At 49.5% G+C, this 27,054-nt stretch overlaps 1 protein-coding gene across 1 annotated transcript in view; it reads right to left on the bottom strand.

Annotated features, from left to right (window-relative positions):
* LOC116967875 (pleckstrin homology domain-containing family G member 3-like) overlaps nucleotides 1–25,191 on the bottom strand; it is a 34,774-nt gene extending 9,583 nt beyond the window's left edge. The window contains exons 1-13 of the mRNA XM_033014512.1: nucleotides 24,713–25,191; nucleotides 16,319–16,419; nucleotides 15,220–15,286; nucleotides 13,492–13,538; nucleotides 12,751–12,901; nucleotides 12,265–12,396; nucleotides 11,096–11,278; nucleotides 9,669–9,761; nucleotides 7,719–7,805; nucleotides 6,089–6,122; nucleotides 5,259–5,360; nucleotides 4,016–4,117; nucleotides 3,412–3,450 (exon numbers count right to left, since the gene is read on the bottom strand). Coding sequence (XP_032870403.1) covers nucleotides 3,412–3,450; nucleotides 4,016–4,117; nucleotides 5,259–5,360; nucleotides 6,089–6,122; nucleotides 7,719–7,805; nucleotides 9,669–9,761; nucleotides 11,096–11,278; nucleotides 12,265–12,396; nucleotides 12,751–12,901; nucleotides 13,492–13,538; nucleotides 15,220–15,286; nucleotides 16,319–16,419; nucleotides 24,713–25,132 — 1,558 coding nt within the window. The 5' untranslated portion in view covers nucleotides 25,133–25,191. The remainder of the gene's footprint in view (nucleotides 1–3,411; nucleotides 3,451–4,015; nucleotides 4,118–5,258; nucleotides 5,361–6,088; nucleotides 6,123–7,718; nucleotides 7,806–9,668; nucleotides 9,762–11,095; nucleotides 11,279–12,264; nucleotides 12,397–12,750; nucleotides 12,902–13,491; nucleotides 13,539–15,219; nucleotides 15,287–16,318; nucleotides 16,420–24,712) is intronic.
* Between the last annotated feature and the right edge of the window lie 1,863 nt (nucleotides 25,192–27,054).

The following is a 27,054-nucleotide window of genomic DNA, read 5'->3' as shown; positions in this document are numbered from 1 at the left end:
CTCATTTCTCAAACATGGACCTGGTGGGATGAAGGGCCTGTTTCCGTGCTTTTTAACTCTCTGACTGAAGGTTGAGAAGACACAGATGATGCAGTGAAGGAAATTAATTTCAGCAGCTGATGTGCAGAGTTTCACATCAGAAGGCCCTGCAGTTGACAGCAAAAGCCAACCCCACTTTAAAGGGATGATCGAAACTATCAAAGAGCTGCACGGGATTGGCCACATGAACTCACCACTAATGAGGACAACATCAATGGAGAATAATGCATTGGGAAACGAGCAGAGAGCACTCCCGGTCACAGCTGCCTTTCATCTCCTCCAATTGCAATTATAGAATTACTTTTCTCTTGATTTTTGTAAATTGCAAACAAAACCATTTATAATATTATTTTTTTTTTTTTTTTTTTTTTTTATATTTTATTTTATTAGAAGTAAGTACAGTCATATGGCACCAAAGTGCCTAATATATATTTTCATAATACATTTTATGTACAACTTCTTTTTTTTTTTTTTGTTACACTGAAAAAAGATTAGAATAAGAAAAAGAAGTTAGATAGTAAAGGATAGAAAGATGTGAAATATATAGTGTGTGAAAAAAGAAAACGAGTAAATGAAAAAAGTTGAGAGAGAGAATAGAGAGAAAAAAAGAAAAAAAAAAAAAAAAAAAAAGAGGAGATCATTATTTATAGTCTTGACCAACCCTCGTCCAGTCCTGAAACAGTTATTTTTTACAATTGTGTTGCACCATATGATTCCAAAAAAACGACGAATGGAGACCAACTCGTTATGAATTGGTCTGATTTATCCATTAGGAGGAATCGCATTTCCTCAAGATGAGCGGTGTCCAACATACTTGCAATCCACATTTTAAGCGTTGGTATTGATGTACCTTTCCAAAATTTAAGAATTAATTTTTTTGCTATTATTAAACCATAGTTAAGGAATAGATTTTGAGATGTGTTCAATTTATTCCCATCTTCCATTACGCCAAATATAATCATTTCAGTATTAGGTTCCATTCTTGTCTTGAATAATTTTGTAAATATTTCAAAAATATCATTCCAGAATCTATAAAGTTTTATGCAGGAGACTAAGGAGTGTGTTATAGTTGCCTTTTGGGCTATTTATAATATTATAACCCTCTCGGGGTTAGGCATGGTTAGAGCTGCTGCCTTACAGCGGAGACCCGGGTTCGATCCCAACTACGGGTGCTGTCTGCATGGAGTTTGTACGTTCTTATAGAAACTTATGCTCTTATAGAAACCAGCAGCCACACAGTTTAAGAATAAGGAGTAAGCCATTTAGAACGGAGACGAGGAAACACTTTTTCTCACAGAGAGTGGTGAGTCTGTGGAATTCTCTGCCTCAGAGGGCGGTGGAGGCCGGTTCTCTGGATGCTTTCAAGAGAGAGCTAGATAGGGCTCTTAAAGATAGCGGAGTGAGGGGATATGGGGAGAGGGCAGGAACGGGGTACTGATTGTGGATGATCAGCCATGATCATATTGAAACTTACAAAATTCTTAAGGGGTTGGACAGGCTAGATGCAGGAAGATTGTTCCCGATGTTGGGCAAGTCCAGGACAAGGGGTCACAGCTTAAAGATAAGGGGGAAGTCCTTTAAGACCGAGATGAGAAAAACATTTTTCACACAGAGAGTGGTGAATCTCTGGAACTCTCTGCCACAGAGGGTAGTTAAGGCCAGTTCATTGGCTATATTTAAGAGGGAGTTAGATGTGGTCCTTGTGGCTAAAGGGATCAGGGGGTATGGAGAGAAGGCAGGTACGGGATACTGAGTTGGATGATCAGCCATGGTCATATTGAATGGTGGTGCAGGCTCGAAGGGCCGAATGGCCTACTCCTGCACCTATTTTCTATGTATCTATGTATCTATGTTCCTCCCCCCAGTGACCTGCGTGGGTTTTCTCCGAGATCTTCGGTTTCCTCCCACACTCCAAAGACGTACAGGTTTGTAGGTTATAGAAACATAGAAACATAGACAATAGGTGCAGGAGGAGGCCATTTGGCCCTTCGAGCCAGCACCGCCATTCATTGTGATCATGGCTGATCGTCCCCTATCAATCACCCGTGCCTGCCTTCTCCCCATATCCCTTGACTCCACTAGCCCCTAGAACTCTATCTAACTCTCTCTTAAATATTTGGCTTGGTAAATGTAAAAATTGTCCCTAGTCAAGTCAAGTCAAGTTTATACGTCACATACACAAACGAGATGTGCAGTGAAATGAAAAGTGGCAACGCTCGCGGACTTTGTGCAAAAGACAAACAAACAAACAAACTACAAACTGAATGGAACAGAATCACATATTCTTTTTCATATTAAATATTATGGGCGGAAGGAAAAAGGGAAAAAAACTAATTAAAAACAAAAAGCAGTAGAGTGGTACGGTAAAGTTAGCCCCTGGTGAGATAGGAGTTTACAGTCCTAGTGGGTGTGTAGGATAGTATTGGTAGTGTGCGGGGCGGACCCGGTGGGCCGAAGGGCCTGTTTCCGCGCTGTATCTCTAAAACTAAAGCTCAAAAGCCCAGCTCCAATCCAGCGCCCTGTGTGACAGCATGTCCCAAGATCAAAGGCTTCGCCAAACACACACACACACACACACACAAGGATGAAATCAAAGGCACACAATTTAAACCCCCACCGCCCCCAGCCAGAGAAGTGTGCAGGGGGAGGAGCAAATCACACAGGAGGAGTTGGAACTCTCTCATCCCCCCCCCCCCCCCCCCCCCCCTCCACCACCCCTCTGAGAATTAAAAATGCCCCATTGAGTTTTCCGAGTGGCTTCACAGATGTGAAAGTGTGAATTATGCCCTCATTAGCTTTGAAAATAAAGAAGTCTGTTCATCTCCTCAACAGATCAATCCCCAGACAGCATCAATGGTTGAGAACCTCAAGTTGTTTGGTGCTAATATCATCAATGATCTGTCATAGACCAACCACAGTGTGGCTGGGCAGGCTGGGACTCTATTCCCTGGAGTGCAGGAGGATGAGGGGTGATCTTATAGAGGTGTATAAAATCTTGAGAGGAATAGATCAGGTAGACTGTCACACAGAGTCTCTTGTCCAGAGTAGGGGAATCGAGGACCAGAGGACCAGAGGTTCAAGGTGATGCTGCCTGACCTGTTCAGTTACTCCAGTGTTTTGTGTCTGCTGCAGTATCTCAGCGGGTCAGGCAGCATCTCTGGAGAATATGCATGGGTGACTTCAGATCGAGACCCTTCTTCAGATTGAAGTATGGCCCCGACTCGAAACGTCGCCTATCCATGCTCTCCAGATACGCTGCCTGACTCCCCGAGTTACTCCAGCACTTTGTGTCTATCTTTGGTATAAACCGGCATCTGCAGTTCCTTGTTTCTAAACTGGGGAGGGATATGGATGTAAAGAAAAATTACTTACCGGTTTGATCAATGGCTGCTTGGATCTGTTTGCTTGGCTCTGGAAAGAGAAAGGAACCATGAGGTGGCGCAGCGGTAGAGTTGCTGCCTCACAGCGCCAGAGACCCGGGTTCGTTCCCCACTACCGGTGCTGTCTGTACGGAGTTTGCACGTTCTCCCCGTGAACCGCGTGGATTTCCCCCGAGATCTTCGGTTTCCTCCCACACTCCAAAGACGTACAGGTTTGTAGGTTCACAAAAATTCTGGAGAAACTCAGCGGGTGCAGCAGCATCTATGGAGCGAAGGAGGAATCAATGGAGCGATTCCTTCGCTCCATAGATGCTGCTGCACCCGCTGAGTTTCTCCAGCATCTTTGTGTCTACCTTCGATTTTCCAGCATCTGCAGTTCCTTCTTAAACAGGTTTGCAGGTTACTTGGCTTGGTATAAATGTAAATTGTCCCTAGGGTGTGTAGGATGGTGTTAGCGTGCGGGGATCGCTGGTCGGCACGGACTCGGTGGACCGAAGGCTGTATCTCGAAAGGAAACTAAACTAATTACTGCCTCTGGTCAAACCTCCGGCAACTCCCAACCTGTTGAATGATGATCCCAGCAGGCGAGGACTTACCGGACTGTCTCCTTCCCCGTCGGAACGACATAGGGCTCTCCGTGGTCAGCAACGGGAAGACTTTCTTTGCTCTTTCCGGGGTGTAAATGAACGCTGGAGGTTCTAGATCAAAGAAAAACTAAATTTAGAAAATCAAGAGTCGAGAGTGTTTTATTGTCATGTGTCTCGGACAGAACAAGGAAATTCTTACTTGCAACAGCACAACAGAATATGTAAATATTGCACAGTGAACAATATAATAAATAAGAAAAAAGTTTAGTGTGTGCGTATATATACATATACTGAGAGACACACACACACACACACACACACACATATTCACACACGCACACGCACACACACACACACGCACACACACGCACACGCACACACAGATAGACACACACACACACACACACACACACACACACACACACACACACACACACACACACACACACACACACACACACACACAAACCCTTGCTTTACCGACTGTTTGCCATGGTTGAGATAGTGGAGATGGTTGAGATGGTTGAGAGGTTGGGGGAGTCCAGAACCAGGAGCCACAGTTTAAGGATAAGGAGTAAGCCATTTAGAATGGAGACGAGGAAACACTTTTTCTCACAGAGAGTGGTGAGTCTGTGGAATTCTCTGCCTCAGAGGGCGGTGGAGGCGGGTTCTCTGGATGCACTAACACTATCCTACACACACTCGGGACAATTTACATTTACACCAAGCCAATTAACCTACAAACCTGTACGTCTTTGGAGTGTGGGAGGAAACCGAAGATCTTGGAGAAAACCCCCGCAGGTCACGGGGAGAACGTGCAAACTCCGCACAGACAGCACCCGTAGTCAGAAAGGCAGTAGCTCTACCGCAGCACCACCAAGTTTGGTTTGGTTTGATTCCAACCCATCTACAGCCCCCACACTAGGTCGAGTGGGCTTAACCAGCCTCTACTGTTGTATAAGGTTGGTGCAAAAGGACACAGAGGGAGGATTGCCCCAACTAACCTCCAAAATTGCACGTCTTTGGAGAGTGGGAGGAAACCGGAGCACCTGGAGAAAACCCACACGGTCACCGGGGGAACGTGCAAACTCAACACAGACAGTACCCGAGGTCAGGATCGAACCCAGGTCAGTGACACTGTGAGGAAGGAACTCTACCGCTGCTCCACTGTGCCGCCCTTAAGTCTACAATGTCACCAGACAGTCAGGGCTCACCAGATTGTCTGAAACCCCACCGGACCGCCTAGACTTACCGGACTGTCTGCGCCCTCGCGAGCATCCTCGGGAGTCGTCTAGACGGGGCGAGGAAAAGACTTTCCTCGTGGGCTCTGGGCTGAAGCGATTCTCCGGCGAGTCTGAAAGTGAACCAGTGAAAGCTCGTGACTAGTTATCGACAAACGTCACGCAAGTCAAGCGACCGTGTCGACGGCGAGTGTGATCGGCGAGTGCGGGCGGCACGGTGGCGCAGCGGTAGAGTTGCTGCCTCACAGCGCCAGACACCCAGGCTCGATCCTGACTACGGGAACTGTCTGTACGGAGTTTGTACGTTCCCCAAGTGACCTGCGTGGGTTTTCTTCGGGCGCTCCGGTTTCCTCCCACACTCCAAAGACGCGCAGGTTGGTAGGTTAATTGGCGTTGGTAAGTTAGACAATAGACAATAGACAATAGGTGCAGGAGTAGGCCATTCGGCCCTTCAAGCCAGCGCCGCCATTCAATGCGATCATGGCTGATCATCCCCAATCAGTACCCCGTTCCTGCCTTCTCCCCATATCCCGTGACCCCGTTATTTTTAAGAGCCCTATCTAGCTCTCTCTTGAAAGCATCCAGAGAGCCTGCCTCCACCGCCCTCCAATTCCAATACTTCCAAGAATTCCAAGTTGTAAAATTATCCCTCTTGTGAAGGATAGTGCTAGCATATGGGGTGATCGCTGGTCGGCGCGGACCAGTTTTATCTAAAGTCTAAAGTGGGTCAATACTGCAGTCAGAAGGATGAAGGCCAGGGTCAAATGTGGCAACAGGAACATCTTATGATTCATGGACAGACAAGCAGCCCAGACCAGACCTGGGAGGAAGGTGTACTTACAATGAGAGTAGTTTTCCAGTAGCACTTGCTTAGCCTGTGAAGTAAGGAAAAAAAAACAAGTTAACACCAAGAAATGGAGAAACAAAGAACTGCAGTCACTGGTAACAAAAAAGCCTTTCACTGTACCTCAGTACACGTGACAATAAACTAAACTAAACTAAATATAATGTGTAGGAGGGAACTGCAGATGCTGGTTTACACCGGAGATAAACACAAAATCAGCCGTGATTGAATGGCGGAGTAGGCTTGATGGGCTGAATGGCCTGATTCTACTGCTACTTCTACCCCTTATGACCTTTAGATAGGCACAAAATGCTGGAGTAACAGCGGGATAGGCAGAATCTCTAGCGGGGGCGGCCAGAGACGTTGGGAGTCAGACGGGCGCGGTGCCCCCAGGCCCACAGCCAGCGCAGAGAAGCAGCGCTAATCCCAGCTCAACTCTGCCTGTCCCGCCAGGTTAACCTACAGCCCTGCCTGGATTTACGGGAAATATGGCCCAGGTTTACAGCCAGTGCAGAGAAGCTCTGGACTGGTATTCCGTCGGTCCAGGCAGGGCTGTAGGTTAACCCGGCGAGATAGGCAGAGTTGAGCTGCATTTAGCGCTGGATTGAGCTGTAATTACCGCTCACAAGGCCCAAAGAAGCCCCCGAAGCCTCGCGTGTTCAAGTTCAAGTGAGTTTATTGTCATGTGTCCCTGTATAGGACAATGAAATTCTTGCTTTGCTTCAGCACACAGAACATAGTAGGCATTTACTACAAAACAGATCAGTGTGTCCATATACCATTATATAAATATATACACACATGAATAAATAAACTGATAAAGTGCAAATAACAGAAAATGGGTTATTAATAATCAGAGTTTTGTCCGAGCCAGGTTTAATAGCCTGATGGCTGTGGGGAAGTAGCTATTCCTGAACCTGGTTGTTGCAGTCTTCAGGCTCTTGTACCTTCTACCTGAAGGTAGCAGGGAGATGAGTGTGTGGCCAGGATGGTGTGGGTCTTTGATGATACTGCCAGCCTTTTTGAGGCAGCGACTGCGATAAATCCCCTCGATGGAAGGAAGGTCAGAGCCGGTGATGGACTGGGCAGTGTTTACTACTTTTTGTAGTCTTTTCCTCTCCAGGGCGCTCAAATTGCCGAACCAAGCCACGATGCAACCGGTCAGCATGCTCTCTACTGTGCACCTGTAGAAGTTAGAGAGAGTCTTGCGCGAGTGGCCGCCAAGATATTGTGTCCCCCCTGTCCCCTCCATATTTTGATAGCGATTTCCATCACTGGGTGTATGGAACGAGCAGCTGGAGGAGGTAGATAGACACAATATGCTGGAATAATTCAGGGAGCATCTCTGGACGTTTTGGATTGAAACTCTTCTTCAGAATTCTTCTTCTTGCGTGTGGCGTGCACAGCCTAAAGTTGTAGGACGATTTGTTCTATTTGATCTTATTTGATTGATTGCATCCGTTGAAACAGGGCGGACCACGTGAAGGTTGCAATCTCCCACCCCTTCTTCAGACTCAGGAGGAGGTAGTTGAGGCAGGTACAATAACAATATTCAAAAGACACCTGGACAGGTATATGGATAGGAAAGGTTTTGAGATACAGGTGACATTTCAGGTACTGTAAGTACCTTTTGAGGGATGGAGATAGGGTGATTCTCTATGATTAGACGCTTGAGGTAATGGATCCACAACCTCTTTTCCTCTTGGTTCTTCGCCTGAAAAACAAGAATGTGGACAGCTTCACATTGGGACTCGGCCTGCAGTTGTCTTCAGTAACAAGGCTGGTGAACAGAGGGGTCTTGGGAACAGAGGCCCAGGACAGAGGCCTAGGACAGAGGCCCAGGACATAGGCTCAGAGGCCCAGGACATAGGCCCAGGACATGGGCCCAGGACATAGGCCCAGGACATAGGCCCAGAGGCCTTCACAGATAGTAGACCAATAGTAGGCCCGAGCAAGGCCTTAGCAACCACGGCCCCTTGCTCTGCAACCATAGCCCATTCACCCAGAGATTTGTGAATCTGTGGAATTTCCTGCCACAAAAGGCAGTGGAGGCCAATTCACTGGATGTTTTCAAGAGAGTGTTAGATTTAGCTCTTGGGGCTAAATTCGGCCCTTCCAGCCAGCACCGCCATTCAATATGGTCATGGCTGATCATCCAAAATCAGTACCCCGTTCCTGCTTTCTCCCCAAATCCCCTGACTCCGCTATCTCAGCCCTAAATAGCCTTATCCCTTATTCTTAAACTGTGACCCCTGTTTCTGGACTCCCCCAACGTCAGGAACATTTTTCCTGCATCTAGCCTGTCCAACCCCTTAAGAATTTTATATATTTCTGTAAGATCCACTTTCATCCTTCTAAATTCCAGTGAATACAAGCCCAGTCGACCCATTCTTTCCTCATATGTCAGTCCCGCCATCTCGGGAACTAACCTAGTGAACCTATGCTGCACTCCCTCAAGAATGTTCTTTCTCAAATTAGGAGACCAAAACTGCACACAATAATTTGTACACCCCTCTGACCCCTCTCACCCTGGCCACAAACTCTTTGAATTACTTCCCTCTGGAAGGCGACTGTCAAAGCTGCCACAGCCAGACATAAAAAGTTTTTATCCACGAGTAGTTGCTCTACTCAACAGCCAAAAATCTGTAGCCTCCCTTTGATCTGGTATTTTGTTGGTTCACATGCTTGATCAATGGTGTTTTATCATTAATAGAAACATAGAAACATGGAAAATAGGTGCAGGAGTAGGCCATTCGGCCCTTCGAGCCTGCACCGCCATTCAATATGATCATGGCTGATCATCCAACTCAATATCCTGTACCTGCCTTCTCTCCATACCACCTGATCCCCTTTAGCCACAAGGGCCACATCTAACTCCCTCTTAAATATAGCAAATGAATTGGCCTCAACTACTTTCTGTGGCAGAGAATTTCACAGATTCACCACTCTGTGTGAAAAAAAAATTTTTCTCATCTCGGTCCCTTATTGATTATACCTTTAATAATCCTTTACAGGAAATTACAGTGCCACGACAGCTTCAAGACAGACATAACACCACACATTTCCCCAAATAGCTTCCATACTTAACAAGTTGAAATACAAGTTAAAATACAAGTTAAAATACAATTAATTAAAAAAAGTGCAGTTATTTATGCGCATTATATAACTTTATATTATCTTTAAACTGTGTGACCCCTTGTTCTGGACTTCCCCAACAATCTTCTTGCATCTAGCCTGTCCAACCCCTTAAGAATTTTGTAAGCTTCTATAAGATCCCCCTCAATCTTCTAAATTCTTCTTATTATTATTTAGTGTTTTCTGAGTCATTTGTAACTGTCACTGTATGTCATGTTGTTGTTACTTGTGGGTGGAGCACCAAGGCAAATCCCTTGTATGTGAATACTTGGCCAATAAATGTACTTACTTACATATATGTTTCATATGTTTCTATAAGATTCTCACATTGTGATGGGTGCTGCCCCCTGCAGGCCACTGTCTCAACACCAACATGGCTGGGACCATGGAGGAGGAGGGGGGGGAGGGAAGAGGGGAAGAGGGTCGAGACTGAACCACCGACCTGTAGGGTGTGTTGTTGTCGAGACACTGTCAGGTCCGTTACACGGAAGCTGAGCGAATCCTTCACATTCTCCGATAACGTCAGGTTGCAGCACTGCAGAGGAGAGGAAAAATTACTGCATTGGGGAAAGGCACAAAAAGCTGGAGTAGCTCGGTTGGGTCAGGCAGCATCTCTGGGGAGAGAAGGAATGGGTGACCTTTCGGGTCGAGGCCCTTCTTCAGACTGTCTGTCTTCAGTTTGAACCGGCATCTGCGGTTCTTTCTTACACACAAAGCACTGGAAAATCTTCCCCGATCGGCCCCTCCAACCCACCCCAGAAAACTGTGGCTATGTTCTCACATATTCACAGATTCACATAATAATAATAATAATGGATGGGATTTATATAGCGCCTTTCTAATACTCAAGGCGCTTTACATCGCATTATTCATTCACTCCTCAGTCACACTCGGTGGTGGTAAGCTACTTCTGTAGCCACAGCTGCCCTGGGGCAGACTGACGGAAGCGTGGCTGCCAATCTGCGCCTACGGCCCCTCCGACCACCACCAATCACTCACACACATTCACACACAGGCAAAGGTGGGTGAAGTGTCTTGCCCAAGGACACAACGACAGTATGCACTCCAAGCGGGATTCGAACCGGCTACCTTCCGGTTGCCAGCCGAACACTTAGCCCATTGTGCCATCTGTCGTCCCGAGATAGAGCCATACAGCGTGGAAACAGGCCTTTTGGCCCAACATGCCCCATCTACACTAGTCCCACCTGCCAGTCTTTGGCCCATATCCCTCTAAACCTTTCCTATCCATATAACATAGAAACATAGAAAATAGGTGCAGGAGTAGGCCATTCGGCCCTTCGAGCCTGCACCGCCATTCAATATGATCATGGCTGATCATCCAACTCAGTATCCTGTACCTGCCTTCTCTCCATACCCCCTGATCCCTTTAGCCACAAGGGCCACATCTAACGTTAGTTCAGTTTAGAGATACAGCACGGAAACGGGCCATTCGGCCTATCGATCCGCGCCGACCAGCGATCCCCGTACACTAGCGTTATTCTCCACAGTTACCATTTTTACCGAGCCAATTAACCTTCAAACCTGTACGTCTTTGGAGTGTGGGAGAAAACTGGGGAACCTGGAGAAAACCCACGCAGTCACAGGGAGAACGTGCAAACTCCATACAGACAGCACCCGTAGTCAGGATCAGACCCGGGTCGCTGTAATGGCAGCAACTCTACCACTGCGCCACCCTTGGCCTGTGGTCCTAGACTCTCACACTAGTAGAAACATCCTCCCCACATCCACTCTATCCAAGCTTATCACTATTCGGTGAGTTTCAATGGGGTCCCCCCCCCCCCCCCCCCCCTCATCCGTCTAAACTCCAGCGCGTGCCGGCTCAGGGTCCCTCAGGACGGTGTCACTTACAAAGATGTGCAGACTGTAACTAAAATGCTCGGCTCTCTTCTTGGTGATGAGCAGCATCTTGTCGAACAGGAACAACGTTCTCTCCTTCTTGGCTCTCTGGACCCTGAACGTTCCTTCCAGCACCAGCTCCCCGAACGCAATCAGGTCGGGACCATTCCAGTTAAGCAGCGAGTTCTGAATCTCCTGCAGAGGATGGCAAAAGGACACAAAATGACAATAGACAATAGACAATAGGTGCAGGAGTAGGCCATTTGACCTGAGTATTAACCAGAGTATTAACCAGCATCAGCAGTTCCTTGTTTCGTGACAAGGAACATCTTAGTTTCGAGGTGCACCATGGCGACAGGCCCTGTATACTCTGGAGTTTAGAAATATGAGAGGGAATCTCAATGAAACATATAAAATTGTTAAGGGCTTGGAAACGCTAGAGGCAGGAAACATGTTCCCGATGTTGGGGGAGTCCAGAACCAGGGGCCACACACAGTTTAAGAATAAGGGGTAAGCCATTTAGAACGGAGACGAGGAAACACTTTTTCTCACAGAGAGTGGTGAGTCTGTGGAATTCTCTGCCCCAGATGGGCGGTGGAGGCCGGTTCTCTGGATGCTTTCAAGAGAGAGCTAGATAGAGCTCTTAAAAATAGCGGAGTCAGGAGATATGGGGAGAAGGCAGGAACGGGGTACTGATTGGGGATGATCAGCCATGATCACATTGAATGGCGGTGCTGGCTCGAAGGGCCGAATGGCCTCCTCCTGCACATATTGTCTATTGTCTATTGACACAAAGTGCTGAAGTAACTCAGCGGATCAGACAGCATCTCTGGAGAACATGGAGAGGCGACATTTCATACTGAGGGAAACTCTCGACCCGAAACATCTCCAATCATGTTCTCCAGAGCCGATGAGTTACTTCAGCACTTTGTGTCCTTTCACTCAGAACATTTGCTTGCCATACCCGAGTAGCCCAGCAGGGGGGAGCACAAGACCAGGATTCAGCAGTTGACACAACATAGAACAGGAAGAGGCCATTCGGCCCACAATGTCCATGCTGAACATGATGCCAAGTTAAACTGATCTCCTTTGCCTGCACGTAATCCATATCCCCCCTGTCCCCATATATCCATGTGCCTATCTAAAAGCCTCTTAAACACCACTATCATATCTGCCTTTACCTGCAGCCGCACGGCCTGCTCCTGCTTCCTCTTCATGTCGTTGATGTACCAGGCCACGGCCGTCATGGTGATGATGGCTTCCTTCACCATCTCGTAACCCCCCGCGCTCTTGTCAAAGTGTTTCGCCAACTCCTGCCGGGAACCACGCAAGGCATTACCGCCCAGACTCACAGCAAACCCCTCACTTCCCCTCCCCCTCCCCCTCCGCACCAACCGCTCAACCCCATCCCCACCCCTCACCTCCCCTCCCCCACCCTACGCCAGAGTCGGTGGAATTCTCTGCCTCAGAGGGCAGTGGAGGCGGGTTCTCCGGATGCTTTCAAGAGAGAGCTAGATAGGGCTCTTAAAAATAGCGGGGTCAGGGGATATGGGGAGAAGGCAGGAACGGGGTACTGATTGGGGATGATCAGCCATGATCACATTGAATGGCGGTGCTGGCTCGAAGGGCCGAATGGCCTCCTCCTGCACCTATTGTCTATTGTTTACCTGCAGCAGGAGGTGATATTTGAGGATCCTCTGCACGGGCTTCAACAGGTACGTCTCCAGGGGCAAGGAGTGCGAGAGTGTGGTCTGGCGGGCGCGGAAAAACTTGGCCAAAATCTCGTTCCTCATGCAGTCTCGTAGGACAGTCACTGAGCTGTGGGGAGTGAGAGAGAGAGAGAGAGGTTAGAGAGAGTGTGCAGCGTTAAGGCCAAATTACACAGCTTCCAGAAGTGATAGGAGAAAAATTAGGCCATTCGGCCCATCAAGTCTACTCCGCCATTCAATCATGGCTGATCTATCTTTCCATCCTAACCCCATTCTCCTGCCTTCTCCCCATAGCCCCTGACACCCATACTAACCAAGAATCTATCTCTGCCTTAAAAATACCCATTGACTTGGCCTCCACCGCCGTCTGTGACAATTAATTCCACAGGTTCACCATACTCCGACTAAAGAAATTCCTCCTCATCTCCTTTCTAAAGTTATGTCCTTTTATTCTGAGGCAGTCTGGTCCTAAACGCTCCCACTAGTGGAAACCAAAGCTTTTCACTGTACCTCGGTACACGTTAGAACAAAACTAAACGGAACTAAAGTAAGGCCAGGGCCTAGCGAGGATGGGATAGGCCCGTAACCTTGACAACCGAGCCTCACAACGCCATCAGGCCCATCTGATGACCCCTGAACTCCGAACCCTGGCCTGCCCAGGGTTCGGTCACACACGTACCCCACCCAGAGGTGACTTACTTGGGGTAGTTCATGCAGTAGAGGGTGTAGATGTCGAACTCTTCACTCTGTGGGGACAGAATACCACTGTCAGTCAGTCATCGGGGTTTATATAGATGAAAGATCGATAGGCCCGGGGTCACAGGGACTGAGGAGCTGGTGCATAGAATGCCGGGGGGGGGGGGGGGGGAGTCGGAGTGGGAATGAGGGAGGAAGGGGCAGAAAAGGGGGTGGGGTGGGAGAGAGGGGAAGGGGGAGAGAGGGGGAAGGGAAGTGGGATGGAAGGGGAGAGAAGGGGGGAGGAGAGAGAAGGAAGGGGAAGAGAGTGGAAATGGGGGAGAGAGGGGGAAAGAGGGAGAGAGAGAGGAAAGAGGGGGGGGGAAAGGGGTAGAGGGGAGGGAGTGGGGAAGAGGGGGGAAGAGGGGGGAAAGGGGTGGAAAGGGGTAGAGAGAGGGGAGGGAGTCGGTAAGAGGGGGAAGAGGGGGAAGAGGAGGAAGAGGAGGGAAGAGGGGTAAAGGGGGGAGAGAAGGGAGGGTGGGAAGGGGAGAGAGGGGGAAGGAGGAGGAGAGGGGGAAGGGGGGGTGGGAAAGGGAGAGGGGGAAGGAGGGAGAGAGGGGTAGAGATAGGGGAGGGAGTGGGAAGGCGAGGGAGTGGGAAGGGGAGAGAGGGGCCAGGGGGGGTTGAGGGGGAAGGGGAGAGAGGTTGGGAACCACCAGGGAGGTTCTGACTGTTGGGATTGGATCATCCGATCCGACATTCCACCCCACTGCCGTCTTTGAAGTGAAATCCCAAAGGAATTCAAATCCTGATCCCGACTAAGGCAAGTCAGATTTATGCGGCATTTGTGACAGGGAGCTCTGCTAACACACAGGCCACCCACCGAGATGCCTCATACATTTTCTTTATTAATTTTTAATTTAGAGATGTAGCATGGAAAAAGAACCCTCCGGACCACCGAGTCCACCCCGACCATCGATCGTTCATCCGTTCACACGAGTTCCATGCTATCCCATTTTCTCATCCAGTCCTGACGCACCGGATGATCGATAGACAGAGGGCCAATTAACCTACAAAACCCGCACGGCTTTGGGATGTGGGCGGAAACCGGAGCACCCGGAGAAAAGCCACGCAGGTCACGGGGAGAACGTGCAAACTCTGTACTGACAGACCGCACCCGTAGTCAGGATCGAACCTGGGCCTCTGGCGCTGTGAGGCAGCAACTCTACCTCTGTGCCACTATGTGCCGCCCTCAAATTGCAGCATTTTGGGTCGATCAGAATTCCTGGGAGGGGCCTTGAACCCACCAAGTTCACTCTGAGGTACTGGGGAGGTGGGGGGGCTGGTTAGATATTGTTGCCAAAGATAGACACAAAATGCTGGAGTAACTCAGCGGGACAGGCAGCATCTCTGGAGAGAAGGAATGGGTGACGTTTCAGGTCGAGACCCTTCTTCAGACTGAGAGTCAGGAGAGTGGGAAATGAGGGATATGGAAGGGTAAGGTGTGGAAACAAGCGACCAAAGGGGACACAATAGACAATAGACAACAGGTGCAGGAGTAGGCCATTCGGCCCTTCGAGACAGCACCGCCATTCAATGTGATCATGGCTGATCATCCCCAATCAGTACCCCGTTCCTGCCTTCTCCCCATATCCCCTGACTCCGCTATCTTTAAGACCAAGTTGCTGATTGTCGGAGGGGGAGAGGGGGGGGGGGGGGGGTTCGAGGAGATGGTGGAGTCTGTTTGCTCACCCGATCAACAAAGCACTCGGCCACTCCGATGGGGTCCTTGCTGCGTTCCAAGTCATCCAGGAGCTCACTGCAAGGAGAAAGAGCAACGTTATATTTTAGTTTAGTTTAGTGTAGTTTGGAGATACGGCGTGAAAATAGGCCGTGTCCGCACTGACCATCGATCCCCGCACACTAACACTATCCTGCACACACTGGGGACAATTTTTACACATACACCAAGCCAATTAACCTACAAACCTGTACGTCTTTGGAGCGTGGGAGGAAACCGAAGATCTCGGAGAAAACCCACGCGGTCACGGGGAGAACATACAAACTCCGTACAGACAGCACCCGTAGTCGGGATCGAACCCGGGTCTCCGGCGCTGCATTCGCTGTAAGGCAGCAACTCTACCGCTGCGCCACCGTGCCGCGGTTACTTTGTGTGCATGTCATAGATACATAGATACATACATAGAAAATAGGTGCAGGAGTAGGCCATTCGGCCCTTCGAGCCTGCACCGCCATTCAATATGATCATGGCTGATCATCCAACTCAGTCATTCATTCATTTCTCCTCCATCTCTCTCAACATCACCGTCTGTATCTCAATAGGCAATAGACAATAGACAACAGGTGCAGGAGTAGGCCATTCGGCCCTTCGAGCCAGCACCGCCATTCAATGTGATCATGGCTGATCATCCACAATCAGTACCCCGTTCCTGCCTTCTCCCCATATCCCCTGACTCCGCTATTTTTAAGAGCCCCATCTAGTTCTCTCTTGAAAGCATCCAGAGAACCTGCCTCCACCGCCCTCTGAGGCAGAGAATTCCACAGACTCACCACTCTCTGTGAGAAAAAGTGTTTCCTTGTCTCCGTTCTCCATCTCTCGTTTCTCTTTCCCCCCGACCCTCAGTCCGAAGAAGGATCTCAGCCCCAAACGTCGCCCATTCCTTCTCTCCAGACACGCTGCCCGACCCGCTGAGTTACTCCAGGTTTTTGGTGTCTATCTTCGGTTTAAAACCAGCATCTGCAGTTCCTTCCGACATATTTACTCCACCCATCTGTCTATCACACTGCCCCCCCTCACCTGTATCCACCCATCACTCTTTGCCCCTTTTACCTGTTGAACTGATAGATGTCCTCGATGTTACAGAACAAGGTGTTGACTTCGTCGGGTTGCAAGGGGAGTTCCCCACAATCGATGATGCAGCCCAGATAATCCTGAGGGTCACAGAGAAGGGGAAATTCAGAATAAAGCTTATTTTTGGGGGGGGAAAAACGTTCTCAGGGACACATTCGGAGACGGGCATTAAGTGCTGCTGGAAGGTCAACAACTCGGTGAAAGACACCAAACTTTTTGTTGGTCAGGAACAGTTTCTTCCCAGCAAACATAGAAACATAGACAATAGGTGCAGGAGTAGACCATTCGACCCTTTGAGCCAGCACCACCATCCAATGTGATCATGGCTGATCATCCACAATCAGTACCCCGTTCCTGCCTTCTCTCCAAATCCCTTGATTCCGTTAGCCCTAAGAGGTAAATCTAACTCTCTCTTGGGCAACTGGACAACCCTCTCACCAACTGGAGAACGATCGTCATGTTCATGTGATAGGAGCAGACTGAGGCCATTTGGCCCATCAAGTCTACTCCGCCATTCAATCATGGCTGATATATCTCCCCCACCTAACCCCAATCTCCTGCCTTCTTCACATAACCCCTGACACCCGCACTAATCAAGAATCTATATATCTCTGCCTTAAAAATATCCACTGACTTTGCCTCCACAGCCTTCTATGGCAGTGAATTCCACAGATTCACCACCCTCTGACTAAAGAGCTACCATCTACCTCATTGGATACCCTCGGACTATCTTAAGTTTAGTTTAGTTTAGTTTAAACATGCCCTGTGGCCCACCGAGTCCACGACAACTAGCAATCACCCATACTATAGACAATAGGTGCAGGAGTAGGCCATTCAGCTCTTTGAGCCAGCACGGCCATTCAATGTGATCATGGCTGATCATCCCCAATCAGTACCCCGTTCCTGCCTTCTCCCCATTTCCCCTGACTCCGCTATCATTAAGTCCTATCTAGCTCTCTCTTGAAAGTATCCAGAGAACCCGCCTCCACCGCCCTCTGAGGCAGAGAATTCCACAGACTCACAACTCTCCCTGTGAAAAAGTGTTTCCTCGTCTCCGTTCTAAATGACTCTCGCACTACCCTACACACTAGGGACGATATACAGAGGCCGAATAACTCTACAAGCCTGTACATGTTTGGAGTGTGGGGGGAGACCAGAGCACCCGGAGAAAACCCACGCAGGTCACGGGGAGAATGTAAAGCGTCACACAGACAGCACCCGTAGTCAGGATCGAACCTGGGTCTCTGGCACTGTGAGGCAGAGTTTAGTTGAAACTCCCCCCCCCCCCCCCCCCTCCACCACCCTTTAATGGAACTTTACTGGGCTATATCTTGCACTAAACGTTATTCCCTTTATCGTGTGTTTGTACAATCGATTGTAATCATATATGGTCTATTCACACAGCAGAAAGGCTTTGCATTGTATATGTGAGTGACAATAAACTAAACTGATCCTTGGCCTCCCCTCACCAGCTGCCCCAGGCTGTGTGATGGAACTCTGTACGGAATCAAGGGAGCCGTGAGCAGATTAAATGTCTGGCATTCTTCACAGGGCAAAATGTAACATCCAGTGGAATGCGAAACATCTGGGCCCAGATGCTGACTGCATGGGTCAGTGGGGGCTGGGCAGATGTTAACTCTCTGAGCTCCAGTATGGTCACATTGAGAGGGTGGAGAGGGGGGGGTGGTGGTGGGGGGAAGGTAGGGAGGGGGGAGATGTGGGGAACATCCCCTCTGCCCACTACAGTGTGGACTTCTCAATCGGTCACCAATCTCCCTGCCCTATCCCGGTGATCCCACCTCTAAGGGTCTTGCTGAAATATTATAGTTTAGAGATACAGCAGGGAAAGAGGCCCTTCGGCCCACCCAGTCCACACTGGTCATCGTTCAATACGACCATGGGGATCTTGTAAGAAGGAACTGCAGATGCTGGTTTGAACCGAAGATAGACACGAAATGCTGGAGTAACTCAGTGGGTCGGGCAGCATCACCGGAGAAAGGGAATAGGTGACATTTTGGGTCAGGGTCTCGTCTTCCATTCCTTTTCTCCAGAGATGCTGCACCTCCCCACCCCCGCCCGCTGTTTGATTTACAGCTTGTTTCACAACTCCAACGGCTGACGTCCTTCCTTGGCAATTTGTGATAGCCTCGTGTCTCATGAGAAGATGTTTGTTCTCTCTCCGCCTGTGACCTGGAGCGACCTCCTCTCCCACACATTCCCACCCGACCCAGGCTCGGACCGTCCAGCCAAACGCCCCAGGGTCAGGGGTCAAACCCGACGCCGTTAAAACATGGCCCATCCGCGCCGACAGAACACTTCCAGGTCAGAGGTCGCCCGCTCTCCCATGGCAACCCCTGTTGTCAAGCAGAGAGTAGGCCTTCTTTTTTAAACACTCTCCTAAGGCTGTGTAAACACAGTTGAATGATTGAGGCCAGTTTTGGATGACATGGGTTTTGGAGGCGTTGAATTTAATACTGTTTGCATGCGTTTTACTGACTCAGAATACCTCTCCTTCAATGGACCGGCCATGATCTTATATGTCCCAGCTCACAACCAGACTAGGGAGAAGCTTCTTCCCATCTGTGTAGGAAGGAACTGCAGTTGCTGGTTTAAATCTGAGGAAAGACATTCTTGCCATAGAGGGAGTACAGAGAAGGTTCACCAGACTGATTCCTGGGATGTCAGGACTTTCATATGAAGAAAGACTGGAAAGTCTCGGTTTGTACTCGCTAGATTTTAGAAGATTGAGGGGGGATCTTATAGAAACTTACAAAATTCTTAAGGGATTGGACAGGCTAGATGCAGGAAGATTGTTCCCGATGTTGGGGAAGTCCAGAACAAGGGGTCACAGTTTAAGGATAAGAGGGAAGTCTTTTAGGGCCGAGATGAGAAAATCATTTTTCACACAGTGGTGAATCTGTGGTATTCTCTGCCACAGAAGGTAGTTGAGGCCAGTTCATTGGCTATATTTAAGAGGAAGTTAGATGTGGCCCTTGTGGCTAAAGGGATCAGGGGGTATGGAGAGAAGGCAGGTACAGGATACTGAGTTGGATGATCAGCCATGATCATATTGAATGGCGGTGCAGGCTCGAAGGGGCGAATGGCCTATTCCTGCACCTATTTTCTATGTTTCTATGTTTCTATGTAGACACAAAATGCTGGAGTACCTCAGCGGGACAGGCAGCATCTCTGGAGGGAAGGAATGGGTGACGTTTCGGCTCATAGACGGAAAGGGAAGAAGGTTCTCGACCCGAAATGTCACCCATTCCTTCCATCCAGAGATGCTGCCTGTCCCACTGAGTTACTCCAGCATTTTGTGTCTCTGTTTAATTTAGTTTAGAGATACAGCACGGAACCAGGCCCTTCGGCCCACCGAGTCGGTGCTGACCAGCGACCCTAGCACATTAACACTGTCCTGTAGGTCTGAAGAAGGGTCTCGGGCTGAAACGTCACCCATTCCTTCTCTCCAGAGATGCTGCCTGTCCCGCTGAGTTACTCCAGTATCCTGCGTGTGTCCATGACCAAGTAGTCTAGACATGTTGCAGTTTCACGCACACACGGGCTGAGGCTCGGAGTGGGCAGTGGGAATGACTGGAGGCTTTGGGAAGAATGGGGGACGGTCTTGGGAAAACAATGGGAATTCCTGGTGGAGACTCCGTACCCGGATCTGAGCGAAGGTTGACAGAGTCCAGCTGATCGAGATCGGGCCTCTGTATTATTACAGGAAATACACGAGGCAGCTGTACTCTGTTGCCGTGGTCACTGCCGATAACCAAATATGATCGATTGCTCCAAAAGACATTTTAATTAAGTTGCTCTCATGCATAAAAGTGAAAAGCAGCCACTGAAACGACGCCTTGTAATGAGAAGAAAGTCACCTCAGCAAAATGTGGCCGCTGCCTCATGGCGCCAGAGACCCGGGTTCGATCCTATTCTCGGGTGCTGGCTGTCTCTGTGTGGAGTTTGCACGTTCTCCCTGTGACCACGTGGATTTCCTCCGGGTGCTCCGGTTTCCTCCCACATCCCAAAGTAGTGTTGGTTGGTGGGGATAATTGCCCCTAGGGTGAGGGTGAGGGGTTGAATCTGAAGGGAGGGAGAGCAGTTGAGGGGATGTGGGGGGACTCGGCTTGTACTCGCTAGAATTTAGAAGATTGAGGGGGGATCTTATAGAAACGTACAAAATTCTTAAGGGGTTGGACAGGCTAGATGCAGGAAGATTGTTACCGATGTTGGGGAAGTCCAGGACAAGGGGTCACAGTTTAAGGATAAGGGGGAAATCCTTTAGGACCGAGACGAAAAAATCATTTTTCACACAGAGAGTGGTGAATCTCTGCCACAGAAGGTAGTTGAGGCCACAGTTCATTGGCTATATTTAAGAGGGAGTTAGATGTGGCCCTTGTGGCTAAAGGGATCAGGGGGTATGGAGAGAAGGCAGGGATGGGATACTGAGTTGGATGATCAGCCATGATCATATTGAATGGCGGTGCAGGCTCGAAGGGCCGAATGGCCTACTATTGCACCTATTTTCTATGTTTCTCCCTGTGACCACGTGGATTTCCTCCGGGTGCTCCGGTTTCCTCCCACATCCCAAAGTAGTTGTGGTTGGTGGGGATAATTGCCCCTAGGGTGAGGGTGAGGGGATGAATCTGAAGGGAGGGAGAGCAGTTGAGGGGGATGTGGGGAGACGGGGAAATAGGCTGCCAAAGACGTGCGGGTTTGTAAATTAATCGGCCCTCTAGAAAATTGCCCCGCATGTGCAGGCAGTGGATGAGAAGGTGGGATAATAGTTTGAACGAGTGATCGATGATCTCCGTGGACACGGTGGGACAGAGAGCCTGTTTCCACGTAGTTTCTTTCAACCAGGCAACCAAAACAAGACACAAAGTGTTGGCGTCATTGAGCGGGTCAGGCAACATCTCTGGAGAGCATGGATAGGCGATGACAATAGACAATAGACAATAGGTGCAGGAGTAGGCCATTCGGCTGACTGGATACCACGCAACAAAAAAGCTTTTCACTGTACCTCAGTACACGTGACAATAAACTAAACTGGACTTGGTGTCAGTGGGCTATTTTTAAGTTTTTAGTTTAGTTTAGAGATACAGCGCGGAAACAGGCCCTTCGGCCCACCGAGTCCATGCCGACCAGCAATCCCCACACGCTCACACTATCCTACACACACTAGGGGCAATTTTACATTACCCAATCGGAACGGGAGGCCAACCTCCGCGGCTTGGACTAGATATCCCGGAGGAAACCCACGCCGGTCACGGGGAGAACGTCCAAACTCTGTACAGACAGCGCCCGTAGTCGGGATCGTGTTGTAAGGCAGCAACTCTACCGCTGCGCCACCATGCCGCCTTATACTTAACCTGGCATTGTATTTACGGGACGACAAACTAGACTAAACTAACAAATGAGGAACAGGTGTGGTCCGCATGGGTTGCATATCTGGGAATGGTCGGCGTTACATGCTAACAGAGACAGGCAATTGCAGGGAACAATCTCAGAAGCTTGTGCAGTTCTGGTGGAAGTGCAGTGAGGTTTAGTAATTAATAAGTGCTTTCCCCAGGAAGTGATCCCACCAGCTCCCTATTAGGAAGGGACCTATAAATGCTATTTAATCACTGCAGTTATATTCAACCAGAGAATGTTATTAAAGGTTCCCACAGCGCCAGGAGCTGTAATTAAACCATGCCTGGGCTGTTTCCAACTCAGTCCAGTACTCAGTAACTAACATTCCATAAGACGATCGAATCACTGAAGCTTTTTTCTGCCCATTAAGTCAAAGGCTGGATACAACACATGCTTCATCCTTCTAAACTCCAGCGAGTACAGGCAAAGAAAACCTTCAAATGCTCCTCTTACGTTAACCCAATCATCCCTGGGATCGTTCTCGTAAAAACCTTCTCTGGATCATCTCCAATGTCAGCATAACTCTCCACAGATAGACCCAAAAAGCTGGAGTAACTCAGCGGGACAGGCTGCGTCTCTGGAGAGAAGAAAGGGGTGATGTTTCGGGTCAAGACCCTTCTTTAGACACCATTCCTTCTCTCCAGAGATGCTATGCTGCCTGGCCTGCTGAGTTACTCCAGCATTTTGACAACAGACAATAAGTGCAGGAGCAGGCCATTTGGTCCTTCGAGCCAGCACTGCCATTCAATGTGATCATGGCTGATCATCCCCAATCAGTACCCCGTTCCTGCCTTCTCCCCATATACCCTGACTCCGCTATTTTTAAGAGCCCTATCTAGCTCTCTCATGAAAGCATCCAGAGAACCTGCCTCCACCGCCTTCTGAGGCAGAGAATTCCACAGACTCACCACTCTCTGTGAGAAATAGTGTTTCCTCGTCTCCGTTCTAAATGCCTTACTCCTTATTCTTAAACTGTGGCCCCTGGTTGTGGACTCCCCCAACATCGGGAACATGTTTCCTGCCTCTAGCGTGTCCAAACTCTTAACAATCTTATTGCATTATTTTATAACAATCTTATTTTGCATTGATTTGTGGTCTTTCCTACATAACCCTCCTCAGAAATGGGGCCCAAAACTGTTCACAATAGAAACATAGAAACATAGAAAATAGGTGCAGGAGTAGGCCATTCGGCCCTTCGAGCCTGCACCGCCATTCAATATGATCATGGCTGATCATCCAACTCAGTATCCTGTACCTGCCTTCTCTCCATACCCCCTGATCCCTTTAGCCACAAGGCCACATCTAACTCCCTCTTAAATATAACCAATGAACTGGCCTCAACTACCTTCTGCGGGAGGGAATTCCACAGATTCACCACTCTCTGTGTGAAAAAAGTTTTCCTCATCTCGGTCCTAAAAGATTTCCCCCATATCCTTAAACTGTGATCCCTTGTTCTGGACTTCCCCAACATCGGGAACAATCTTCCTGCATCTAGCCTGTCCAACCCCTTAAGAATTTTGTACGTTTCTATAAGATCCCCCCTTAAGCTTCTAAATTCTAGCGAGTACAAACCGAGTCTATCCAGTCTTTCTTCATATGAAAGTCCTGACATCCCAGGAATCAGTCTGGTGAACCTTCTCTGTACTCCCTCTATGGCAAGAATGTCTTTCCTCAGATTAGGAGACCAAAACTGTACGCAATACTCCAGGTGTGGTCTCACCAAGACCCTGTACAACTGCAGTAGAACCTCTCTGCTCCTATACTCAAATCCTTTTGCTATGAATGCTAACATACCATTCGCCTTCTTCACTGCCTGCTGCACCTGCATGCCTACTTTTAATGACTGGTGTACCATGACCCAGGTCTCATTGCATCTCCCCTTTCCTAATCGGCCACCATTCAGATAATAATCTACTTTCCTGTTTTTGCCACCAAAGTGGATAACCTCACATTTATCCACATTATACTGCATCTGCCATGCATTTGCCCACTCACCCAGCCTATCCAAGTCACCTTGCAGCCTCCTAGCATCCTCCTCACAGCTAACACTGCCCCCCAGCTTCGTGTCATCTGCAAACTTGGAGATGTTGCATTCAATTCCCTCGTCCAAATCATTAATATATATCGTAAATAGCTGGGGTCCCAGAACTGAGCCTTGTGGTACCCCACTAGTCACTGCCTGCCATTGTGAAAAGGACCCGTTTACTCCTACTCTTTGCTTCCTGTCTGCCAGCCAGTTCTCTATCCACATCAATACTGAACCCCCAATACCATGTGCTTTAAGTTTGTATACTCCAAATGCAGTCTGACCAGTGCCTTAGAAAGCCTCTGCGTTACATCCTTGCTTCTATATACCAGTCCCGGCTTGAAAATGGCGCAAAATCTAGCGTACGTTTGCATGTTGGCTGCATGGACTATTTCTCATCGGAGATGGTGCTTACGGGCCTGTTCCACTTTCACGACCTCTGCCGAGTTTGCCCTTGACTCATACTCACAGCATGGTCGTCACGAGGTCGTAGGAGGTCGTAGGTAGGTTGTGATGCTAGTCGTAGGTACTTGGGGCATCAAGTAGGCCGGGGCGTTTTTTCATCATGATGAAAAATGTCCACGAGTGAAAAAGGTTGTGAATTAGGTCTTGAAAGTGGGACAGGCCCTTTAGGTATGGCAATGTTCTACTGGATTGTATGTAAGATAGGAATTTCACTGTGCATTTGTACATCAAACTGTATCAAACTGTTACCCTCCCCACTCTTTGTACATCCCCAATCCTTTCCACTCGTTACTTTAATTTCATGTTTGATGTATTTTGTGTTTGTGTGTTTTCATGACTGTTGGCAGATCAATATCCCTCCTGGGATAAATAAAGTTATATCGTATCGTGTGGGACAATAAAGAATCATTGAAACATTGAACGGTTGTGTTTATCACGGTGAACAAGGCCCGAAGCCTGAGGCCTACCTCCACGATGCTCTTCAGATCCCTCACGTAGGCCCGCTCCGTCTCCACGATCTCCCTCACCACCCGCTCCACGTGCGACGGCTTGGTCTGGGGTTCCTTCCGCTCCGGAGGCCGCCCGCCGTTGTCGCGGGCGACGGGGCGGGGGGAGGGTGCCGGCCCTGGCTGTTCGGACGGAGCCTCGGCCGGGCCCACGGGCGTCAGGTCCAGGCTGATGTCGCTGCTGTGCGGGCCGGGGTTGCCGGGGGCGACGGGCGCCAGCGCGCCGCTGCTGCCGAAGGCGCTGTGGGACTCCTGTAGCGAGGCGGAGGAGGCCGAGGAGCTGAGGCTGGCCGGACGCTCGCTGTCCGAGCAAACCGTGTTCACCGACGTGCAGCTGCCCGAGCTGCGGGCTGCGGACATCCCCCCCACCACCGCCGACATCAGGCTGAGCGACGAGGCCGAGCTGGGCCGTGAAGGGGCTGCGGGGCAAAGGGCAAAGGTCAGAGGTCAGAGGTCAGACAACACCCACACAAGCCCTTTGGCCCATCATCCGTGCCCCGTCCAAGCTAGTCCCAGATAACAACATCAACAGACTCGTACAGCATGGAAGCAGGCCCTTCGGCCCATCGTCCGTGCCCTATCCAATCTAGTCCCTAAAATTGTCCCCAGTGTGTGTAGGATAGTGTTGGTCGGCCTGGACTTGGTGGGCCGAAGGGCTTGTTTACGCGTTGTATCTCTAAACTAAAATATGCAAAAAAATTTAACAATGGACCATTGGGGCTCCTGTCTGCAATCTAATGGTGAAAGGAATGAACCAGCAAATAAACAGTTAACGGCACTGTACTGCCCCCCTACAGAGTGAAAAGCAGATTGTGTGTTAGCCTAACCCAGACATTCCATTACAAGCACAGTTTGACTAATCCATCCCACTCTAACTGGGAACATCTGCATACATGTGAGCTTGAAGGCACTGCTCGAGTTGTTTCAGGACGATTAATTTTCAGTGCATGTTCCTCACCCCGGCAGGGCTGCATTTAGCCGTGTCTCTTTGAATGAGACCATCTTTCACAAATGGTCATAAGGTCACAAGGAATAGGAGTAGAATTAGGCCGTTCGGCCCATCTAGTCTACTCCGCCATTCAATCGTGGCTGATCCATCTTCCCCTCTCAACTCCATTCTCCTGCCTTCTCCCCATAACCCCTGACACCCGCACTAATCAAGAATCTGTCTATCCCTGCCTTAAAACTATCCTCTGGCTAAATGGTGATTCTGAGTTGGCGGGAGGAGTTAGTGAGCGAGCGAGCCTGGGAACTTGGCAACACTGCGGAGACGTTCCCAGCCAACTGTTGGCGGGCAGCCAAGGGGAACGGAGCAGAGGAATCCAGTAGTGGAGTTAGACACTGGCTCGCTGCCAACGCAGCCATCGCCCGCTCTGTCAACCACTGCAAGCATGGCCAGATGGACCATTGGGGCTCCTGTCTGCAACCATGCTGCAGAACCAACCAATCTGCCACGCCAACCGTGCAGCCAAATCAGCCATGATGCCAAACCAGCCATGCCGCCAAACCAACCCTGCAGCCAAACCAACCATGCAGCCAAACCAACCCTGCAGCCAAACCAGCCATGGTGCCAAATCAACCATGCAGCCAAACCAGCCATGATGCCAATCCAACCATGCAGCCAATCCAACCATGCATCCAAACCAATCATGCATCCAAACCAACCATGCAGCCAATCCAACCATGCATCCAAACCAACCGTGCATCCAGACCAACCATGCAGCCAAACCAGCCATGCAGCCAAACCAACCATGCTGCCACACCAACCATGATGCCACACCAACCATTCATCCAAACCAACCATGCAGCCAAACCAGCCGAGCAGCCAAACCAGCCGCGCAGCCAAACCAGCCATGCCCCTTGAACCAACCATGCACCCAAACCAACAATGCTGCAGAACCAACCATGCTGCCAAGCCAACCATGCTACCAACCCAACCATGCAGCCAAACCAATCATGCTGCCGATCCAAAAATGCAGCCAAACCAATCTCAGCGCTCCCTCACGCTGCAACCTTCCTCAAGCCCCCAATGCATCTTTGGCTGAACTGCGGGTGCATTCCAATCACAATATGGACGCTGTGTTCTTAGAAAGGACGTTTGGTTTAGTTTGGAAATGTGCAGCGGGTAGAGCTGCTGCCTCACAGCGCCAGAGACACAGGTTCGATCCTGACTACGGGCGCTGTCTGTACGGAGTTTGTACCTTCTCCCCGTGACCTGCGTGGGTTTTCTCCGGCTGCTCCGGTTCATCTACTTCTGTTAGTGTCCCCTGTACCTCTGGGGAGGGGAGCTGAATGCCAAATGC

The sequence above is a fragment of the Amblyraja radiata genome, chromosome 41 (genome assembly GCF_010909765.2).
Source record: "Amblyraja radiata isolate CabotCenter1 chromosome 41, sAmbRad1.1.pri, whole genome shotgun sequence".
In the NCBI taxonomy this organism is placed as follows: Eukaryota; Metazoa; Chordata; class Chondrichthyes; order Rajiformes; family Rajidae; genus Amblyraja; species Amblyraja radiata.
The sequence above is the reverse complement of the archived record's forward strand: the minus strand, read 5'-3'. Positions and strand labels throughout refer to the sequence as shown.